The sequence below is a fragment of the Lipotes vexillifer genome, unplaced genomic scaffold (assembly GCF_000442215.2).
Source record: "Lipotes vexillifer unplaced genomic scaffold, Lipotes_vexillifer_v1.1 scaffold749, whole genome shotgun sequence".
NCBI classification, from domain to species: Eukaryota; Metazoa; Chordata; class Mammalia; order Artiodactyla; family Lipotidae; genus Lipotes; species Lipotes vexillifer.
In genome coordinates, this window is record NW_006782834.1 from 286800 (window position 1) to 296528 (window position 9729).

Consider the following 9729-nt stretch of genomic DNA (forward strand, 5'->3'; position numbering starts at 1 on the left):
CAGGAATCTGTGTTTTAGGTGTTTGTTTGGCTGAATGCATCCATACTGTGGCCCTTCATTGTAGATTGTCCCCGTGGGATCAAAGAAAGGCACGTAGCCATCCTTGCCAGTACAGAGATAGACCTTCTCCAGCTGGAGTCTGTAAGCAGAATTAAGGTTTTGTTCTGGATTCCAAAGTACTCGGCCATAAAGGATTTGACCTGAAAAGATTGCAAGGCATTAATTAGGTCAGACTTTAAGATTAAAGAGAAAAAATGTGTCAAAGATAGGAAGGATTTAACATGCTCCTACAGAGTCAAAAGTACCTTTCTATGAAGAGCTGTGGGGTCCATGTGCCCCTAAAATACACATTCATTCATGTATAGCTTCTTTTAGTCAGTACATGTTACTTAAGTATTTAGGGTTGGGCAAGCTCTCTGTTACGTGCAGGGGATGCGAAGGTGAGTGAGACACAGATGAGAGGGAAGAAATAAAAGCAAAGCAATTGCTAATAATAGCTGACATTTATCGAACTCATACCATTTGCTAGGTTCTGTACTGAGTCCTTCCCATGGAAGAACTCATGTAGTGCTCACGATTTTACAGATGAGGAAACTGAGTGGTTAAGTGACTTGTTCAAGGTCACAAAGTTAGTAAGTAGGGAGGGTGAGATTCAAAGTGCTTTGTCTCGAAAAACCCACACTATTAACTTCCACACGATACTGCTGCGTACAACAGAGGAAGGTACGTAACATCAAATGAGCATATAGCTGAGCACAAAAATCTGCCTGAGGAAAGGTACGGAAGGATTTAAAGAAGAGATGACATTGGGCAGTATCCTGAACGATGAGTAGGCATTTGTCAGATAGAGCATTTGAGGCGGGTGGGAGAAGCTGGGGAGAGCAATCTAGGCAAAAGCAAGTCCATTTACAAAATACGGAATGCTGGAAAGGTATCAGCCCCGGTGTAGGTACTTTTCCTTAGTTCCTGCTAGGGCATCAAGTTCTTTACCTACAGTATCTTATTTAATCCTCCCAAGGGCCTAAGAGATAGGTTCAATTATTATCCCTATTTTAAATAACTTGTCCAGGGTTTCGTATCTGTGACACGTTGCGGGGAGGATTTGAGCACAAATTCGCCTGACTTCAGATGTTCATCCCGAGCATCTACTATGGCACTGGGTAGGCCAGTGATTGGGGTGGAGGGCGTCGGGAGGGCTCTGGCAAGAGAGACTCCCGGGAAGGTTGATTAATGGTGTGAGGATTCTGGACTTGAGTATAGGAGTAATAGGGAACGCCAGAAGGTTTTAAACGGGGGCTTAATGTCAACTCACCTGGGCTTTAGAAACATGGAGAATGAAGACAAAGAGACCAGAATCAGGTAGGGAGTTATTTTAACGCTCTAGCAAGGAATAGGTATCCAAAATATAGCAGTGAGGCAAGGGGATGCATTCAAGAAACGTCTAGGAGTTGGAACCATTCATCTTATGATAGATGGGGTACAGGAGGCAACCAGAAGCAGAGCTTAGCCCTGAGGTCTTCGGCTGGGCCACCTGGAGTATGGTGATGCAGTCAGTGGGGCAGTGGATGTGAGACGAACACGTTTGGGGGGAGATAAGTCCAGTTCTAGACGTCTCTAGGTGTCTGAACGACATCCGCTTGGAGAGGTTTGGCAGTTTGGGTCCGCATGTGGAAGTGTGGAAATGAAGCTCAGGAGGGACCAGGGACAAGGTTAATTTTTGTGGAATGGTTGTGGGGTAGCAGGAGGTTAGGAAGAGTTCAGGGTAAAGGGATGAGCCAAGCCAGGGGGACGACCGGAGTAGCACTGAAGTGAGAACAGGAGTCAAGCATGGAACATGGACCCAGCAACACGGATGGGGCAGAGGACGGAGACCCAAGGCCGGAGAGTGAGAAGTGGCCAGAGAGGTAAGATGGTGTCAGGTGAGGCTCGTGCAAAGGAAACCAAACAGGAAAAAAGTGTCAAAATCCATAGGTTTGGTGTCATGGACAGGAGAGGATTCTGAGCCGTGGTAGGACAAACCCAGCCTGCAGCAGACGGAAGGAGGAGTGACTGGGAAGGACTGCCATGAGGACAGCGTGTGCTCACCACTCCTTCAGGAAGCTTCTCAGAGAAAAGAAAAGGAGAACATGGGCTGAAGTTTGAGGGAGAGGTAGGGATGAGAGATTTTCTTTTTCTGTTACGGGATGTGTTTTTAGGATGAGAGGAAAAAAAACACAGATGTGAGCAGAAGATTAAAAGTAAGAGAAAGGCAGGAGAAATAACTGAGAGAAAAGGCAGATGATTGATTCATTTATTATTAATTCCTTCAACAAATATTTACCGAGCACCTTGGCACTGGTGGTATGGCGTGCAAATTTGGTATTTGATCACAGTCTCTGTTCTAATGGAACTTACAGTCTAGTGGTAGAGCTAGGCAATAAATAAGTAAAGAAATATATATATTATAATATTAAAAATTGTGATAAGTACTGTAAAAAATGAACAGCATTCTGTGAAAGTGACAAATATGAAGGCTTATATTAGATTGGCTGGTGCAATCAAGGCAAGTGTCTATTGGGAGGTTAACATTTAGATAGAGACCCGAAGGAGAAGAAAGTCAAGGGAACCCTATTCGGGACAGGGAGGGGACAGAGGAGCCATTTCAAGTAGACAAAGCCTGCTGGAGAGGACATGTATGTTTGGCATAGCTTTGAGGCTGGCGGGCAGTAGGGTCATATTGCAACCTCTCTGAGGAACTGAGAGATGAAGCAGACAGTGGGTTAGAATCTGGTTGGAAACCCCAGTGTTCTTACTACGCAGACCAGTGCTCTTCCACAGTATCGCACTGCTGATCATTATCGCACCAAGAATGTGATCTTATTTTGAAATAGCTTGAAGGAAGAATATGGCTCTCTTCCTTGACTAAACCTTGGCTGCCCTGGAACCAACGCTGGGGGGAATCTTCCCTGGAGAGTTGACTGAAAGCCAATGAGCAGAGATGCTAGTCCAAGGACCTATCCGAAAGCTTCTCAAGTCCAGCGGAGTCTCTGTCTGCGGGTGAAGGGAATGACTTACCTTTGGAGAAGGCCCCTTTGTAATCCATTTCCGCCAGTGACATATCAGATGTGTTGGGGTCCATCAGGAACACCTTCTCATTGTTGCAGAGCTGAAATTCAGTATTGAGCGAGTATACAACAGGGACAGGGCGGTTGGTCTGCTGGAATGCAATGGGTATCAGGAATCTAAATGTGGGAAAAACAAGAGTTTCTTGAGAGCAGGGCCGACTTTGCATTTGCCCTTTGAGCTGCCCTCCCTTTCCCACCCTTCTCAGGATTGTGAACAGTACTTTGTTGTAGGTGCTACATATTTACTGAACAAAGAGATGTCTGCAGGTGAGAGTCTTTATTTAGTTCAGGTCCTTATGAGGTTCATCTGCTCTTTGGAGCAGGAATAATCTAACTGGTCTTTAGACTCTACAATGCCCTTTGCTTTTCCTGGCCCTCTCATTCTGGAAAGCCCTGAGGGCTGATTTGAGATTAGCGATAATGAATTTAAAGTTTCCTGACTTTGGCCTTACTGAACCTTCTGCTGGAACACTCCTTCTTTCTCTGCCACCGTCCTTTGCCTAGTGAACTCTTATTCTTCAGATCTCAACTCAAGCACCACTTTCTCTAGGAAGCTTACCCTCTTTTTCTTCCCTCCCAGGCTGGGTCAGATCCCTTATCATTTGTTCTCATCACACTGTGCATTTTTCTTTCATAGTACTTACTGTGGTTTGCTATTCTATTTAAATGTGTGATCAAAGTCTGCTTCACCCACTGTGAGTTCCAGAGAGTCATAATCCATGCCTATCTGCTCGCCATTGTACCTGCCATGCTGGCCAAGCTCCTAACACATATGTTTGTTAAAGAATAATGCACAAGTGATAATTTGAATGCTTTACTCTTCCAATCAAGTCCATCTGATCATTCCCTACTTTTAACTGAAGCTGCTCCAGGGGGTGGAATTGAGAGGGCTGAGGTGTAGGAGGAACTTGGGGTATAGGAGAAACCCACACAAACCAAGGCTGACCATGCTTCAACAGCTTTGATATAACCATTAATTGTACCAAGAGTTCATTTATCTGACTCAGGGAAGTAGGTTTTTCTTGTTGATGTTGGTATTTATTACCAGAATCCACACAGTGCCAGGACATAAGACACTTGATAAATACTTATTGATTAAAGAGAACGAATAAAGGCCTTGAGATGATGATAATGATGACTTATAAGGTTATACGTATGACAGACTCACAAAAATAGGCATAATAGGAGACACAATTCTTTTGAATTAAGTCTGAATTTCCAGTCAGGCTTGATTATTTGTTGTGTTGTAGTTCTACTGCATCCATATGGAGCCATATTGAAAGATATGGAGATGATCAAAAGCAAAATTGGGCCCAAGGGGGAAAGTCACCCTGGGAATAACAGGGAACCCACAGGTAAGGATGTCCCTGATGTAAGGGAAGAATATCAACCCTGAGGCCTCAGTACACTCCAACAATACTCTTCACACAGCAGACTTCCACACCCACACAGCACTGGGACTGGAGAAGGCGTTAATGCCTTTTTTGCTCCTTTTTGCCATTTCAAACCTTTGTTCCTCTCTCCTCTTAAAAAAAAAAAAAAAAAAAGCCAGCACCTACCCTGGAGAAATTCTTCTCACACATGTAACTAAGAGACACAGAGTACTGTTTGTAATAGAGAGGATCTGGGATTATAAGCCAAATAGAGTGGTCAAATAAACTGTGGACTCTTCCTATGAAGACTACTTTAATGCAGTGAAAAACAAACTGCAGCTACGTGGATCAACATAAATGTTGATTTCACTTATGAATCAACAAGTGATTCACTGAGGGGAAAAAAAAAAAGCCGCAGAGAGAATTCACGCAGTATGAACTTTTTATATAAAGTTCAAAAACATGCAAAACCATGTAGAAGTAAATATGAGGTGAACCATAAACCAAAGCAAGGGATGATAAGTACAAATATCAGGCTAGTGGTTACCTTAGTGGAGAGTTGGGGAGAGTACAGCTGAAAGGGGCACTGAGGGTGTTTAAATGGTAGCGGTAATGTTCTATTTCTTTTTTTTCTTTGACTCCCAGTTTCATGAGTTATAAAATGGAGATAACAGTACCAATTTGTGGGGGATCATTGTAATGCAGATTGAATGTTAAGAGCTTAGTACAGAGTAAGCACATAGTCTGCACTCCATACATGGTCACTAATAGCAGCGGTAGTTATTATATTCACTTATCATCAGTATCATAGCCCAAGGGATACCCAATTCATTGCAGCTAGGTAATGTTCTTGAGGTTTTATATATCCACGATATATGGTCTTCTGGGTATTTAAAATATTTCATAATTTAAAAAATTTAATACATGAACAAAAATTCCCCAGCAATTCTCTTCAGACGATTTGCCCTCTATTATTCCTTTCTGCAACCAACCGCGATTTCCCTGGTCACCATCCTTCCCACAGTTGGCTGACTATGGGCTCTCCAGCATTGCTCCTGCCCTCAGTCTCCGAGATTTCAACATCTGCACGGATGAACCTTCTATTCCCCTAGCCTCTCAGTTCCTTGATGTCCTCACTTCCAAAGAGCGAGTTTTCCTCCCCACTGCAGCCACCTACCCTCCACCATCACACTAGGCACCTCCTCCAAAAAAACTCATTTTCAAACGCTTCCCTCTCTAACTACCACCTCCTATCTTCCCAGCTCACCTTTTCTTTTAATCTCACTCATTAATTCTCTAGCCACACCAGACCCTCAGTGACCACGTTTACCAGGATGCAGAGGACCTGGAACACTAACATACTCATGGTGGGAATGTACACACACAGTTACACATTTATAAACACTGGGAAATGGTGTGACACTTTTTTAGGAAGTTAAACATACATCTGCCATAGGATCCAGCCACTCCATTCCTAAGTCTTACACAAGAAAACAGAAACCATGTGTCCATATAAAGGCTTGTCTATGTATGTTCATAGCAGCTTTATTTATAATAGCCCAAACTGGAAACAACCCAAATGTCCATCAATTGACCGATTTGATAAACAAATTCAGTGTGTCCATACCATGGAATACAACTCAGCAATAACAGGAACAAACTACTGATATGCACAACAGTATGAATGAGTCAAAATAATCGTGTTGAACAAAAGCAGTTAGAGAAAAAGAATGCTGTGTGATGCCATGTATATAAATTAGCAGAAAATGCAAAGTAATCTGTAGTGACACAAAGATCAGCGGACATCTGGGTGGGGAGGGTAGGGGTGGCCTGGGGTGAGATGGGAGGGAGGGAGGGATAACAAAGGGCCATGAGGAAACCTTTGAAGGAAACAGATATATTCCCTATCTTAACTGTGGTGATGTTTCACGAGTGTACGCGTACGTCAAAACTGATCAAATTGTATATACTTTAAATGTGTGCTATTCATCTTACATCAATAATATTAAAAACAATTCAATGGGGCCCTCAGCACTGCCGATCTGCTGCCAACTATAACTCTACCGTGCTTACTTTCCCACTTTCTGAGACGACTCTGTTTCACTTCCTCCTCTCTCCTCAAGCCTCATTGTTGCTCACTTCCAGCTAATGCTTGGCTTCTCACTTCATGGAGAAAACAGACTCAGTCAGATGTCTCCCCTGTCATCCTTCCCCTCCCAGTCTACTAGTTCTCCCTTCACTTGTATCCACAGACTGTGCTTGCCTTCCTCTTCCAGTGGATGAGCTCTCTGTGCTTCTGGCTAAGGCCGGCCCTTCCCCTCATGTCCCAGGTCTATCCCCTGCCCTACTCAAGGACTCGGCTCTGCAGATCTTCCCTCTTCCCCCTGCATTGTCACATTTCCCCTAACAGACCAATAGGGTTATTCCCACCAGCATACAAATATCCTGAAATATTTTGCATCCTAAAACACAAACAGATTAAACCTCCTTTTACCCTTCATCTGTTTCCCGCTAATGCCCCTCTATCTGACATCCGTTATAACAAAATTCCTTAAGCATTATTGTTCCCTCTTGTCTCCACATTCTTGCCTCCCTCTCTTGAACCCACTCCAATCAGGCTTCATCCCCCTCAGTCCACTGAACCTGCCCTTTGTCAAGATCATCAACCACTTCCCCACTGCCAAATCCAATGACTGTTCATTCCAAATTATCTTCTCTTCAGGATTATGTCAGATTCTGTCTTCAGTGTCTTTCCTCTGAAATGTTTTCTATTCACTTTGCTCAGCTCCTAGAAAGGTGGCACTAGACCATACACTGCCTGAGAGCAGAGGTGACTTTTAATCCTCTCCTCTAGGCTCCCTGCCGAGGCCAGAGCCAAGTGCACGATAAGAGCTGAATAAATACTGGCTGAATGAGTGAACATTGGCACAACATGGACAGCCTCAGGTCACAGGTGGGGATGGGCTGAAGGACAGTTGATTCTTGTTATCCGCAGCAGTTACATTCTATAACGTTGCAATGAACACTGAATGAGTGAACAGTGAACCATTTGCTCCTGAGGGAAATACAGGGTCAAGTTCCTGCAGCCTCTGGTCACAACATTTTCAACCAGTGATCAATACCTAACCCTGTTTTATGTATGTTTCTGTTTAAAGACACCTTATTTGATATACATTGTTGATTCATTCACATAGAACTCATGGCAACAGCACTGAAATTCATGCTTGAATGAAGCTTATCTAACAATCCGTCAAGCTCATCACCACCTTCTTGTACTTAGGAAACTAGACAGCACTTCGGCACTATGCTGGGGAGCTATTTTAAACAGCAAAACCACCAACACAAAGCACAAAAATTCGAAAAACATGGCACTAAACAGACCGTAAAAAGAACACTAGTTCCTGTCTTAATGGACTTGAGGATATGGGGAGGGGGAAGGGTAAGCTGTGACAAAGCGAGAGAGTGGCATGGACATATATACACTGCCAAATGTAAGGTAGATAGCTAGTGGGAAGCAGCCGCATAGCACAGGGAGATCAGCTCAGGGAGATCAGCTCGGTGCTTTGTGACCACCTAGAGGGGTGGGATAGGGAGGGTGGGAGGGAGGGAGACGCAAGAGGGAAGAGATATGGGAACATATGTATATGTATAACTGATTCACTTTGTTATAAAGCAGAAACTAACACACCATTGTAGACCAATTATACTCCAATAAAGATGTAAAAAAAAAAAAGAAGAACACTTGTCTACAGTATGAGAAGGCAGAGGGTTGTCTTGCTGGATCTGAGCTGGGAATGTGGGTCAGACGACTGGCTATTTCGCCACTCTGCATGTCAAGGAATGATCGGAATGGCACCATGAAAACTGGTTTTGAGGTTAAATACAAATAAATGTTAGCGAGTAGGTAAGTTCGCAATAGTGAGGCTCAACTGTCTTTCCCTACCTTTCTGGGGCGTGTGCAGTGCAGGCCAAAGGCTTTTCTCCTGGGTCCACCCAAGGCTGAGTGGGCTGCACAGTGCAAGGGATCAGGTAGATGGTGTACTCCCCGGAGTAGTCCTTCCTGGAAACATGCAGGCAGACTGTGGTTAGAGGGACCAATTTATAGATTATTTACTTACCCAGAAACACACTTCATTAAGCGGTTTTCGGATGATATTTGTGTTCAGCATCCGACCAAGAGCCTTATGAGTCTGCAAACACAAGTTTCAGGAATTCATCACTGACTGTTTTAAGCTTTAGAGTACTATCCAGAGGTGTTAAAGAGAGCTCCTTTCACTTAGTCCAGTCCTTTTCATGAGAAATGCTGAGAAAGGCACACTGTTGATAAAAATCTAAAAGGCTCCAGTGAAGGCAAAACAGAACCAGATTTCCTTTAGATTCGCATGAAAAACTTACTTGACAATTTCTGTTCAGTGTCTCTTGTTGACTGACACCCTGCTACACATTCTCCACTACAAAAGCTTTTCTTTACTGAGATGTGACCTTGCCGGCTGCTGCTGCTCTGATTGAATAGGTGGCAAAGGCCTCAGGGTTAAAGGACCCCACTCCAGAGAATGCCCCACCCCCATTCATTAGCATATTCAGTTTCAAGGCTTCTCTCCCAAACTCTACAGCTTCATCCCTTTATAAACGAAGTTGAAGAACAAAATCACTCCTCATCGGAGATGACTTGCTGGGAATTTCCACGTCCAGAAGCCTCAGGAAGATTCTTCAAGGGCCCTGGGAGGCTGCCATCCATTGAATGAGGTGCTCAGGTCCGTGAATCCTAATTCTAACTATTGTGATCGTGAACAGTTCTCACATCCTCTGTGTTCATCCTCTGACCATTTCTTTTGTATTATTTGTATCTGTTTATTAGTAAAGTGATAGCAAAGATTTGGTAAACATAAATAAACAAGGAAATGAAATCTTTAGGACACAGCCTATGTTCAGTTTAGTGGAATGGCACAGGCTGGAAACGGGAAGATCGTCTAACCCTACTCTTGCTTTGCCTCTGCCACGGTTGTATGATTTTAGCCAAACCTGGCGAACTTTCAGGGCTTAGTTTCTAAGCCCCTTCATGCCCCCAAAGCTTGTGTCTGTATGTCTGCAGTTTTCTCACACGATCCTTATCTTTCTCCAAAGCTTGGACCAGCAGGAAATGAGATCTTGTATACTATCTTTTTTTTTTTTTTTTTTTTTTACACGGGCCTCTCACTGCTGTGGCCTCTCCCGTTGCGGAGCACAGGCTCCGGATGCGCAGGCTCAGCGGC

At 43.8% G+C, this 9729-nt stretch overlaps 1 protein-coding gene across 1 annotated transcript in view; it reads right to left on the reverse strand.

Annotated features, from left to right (window-relative positions):
- FRAS1 (Fraser extracellular matrix complex subunit 1) overlaps positions 1-9729 on the reverse strand; it is a 452432-nt gene that overhangs the window by 4124 nt on the left and 438579 nt on the right. The window contains exons 70-72 of the mRNA XM_007455407.1: positions 8421-8537; positions 3055-3221; positions 1-200 (exon numbers count right to left, since the gene is read on the reverse strand). The exon at positions 1-200 is cut by the window's left edge and continues 4 nt beyond it. Of these exons, the coding sequence (XP_007455469.1) occupies positions 1-200; positions 3055-3221; positions 8421-8537 (484 nt within the window). The remainder of the gene's footprint in view (positions 201-3054; positions 3222-8420; positions 8538-9729) is intronic.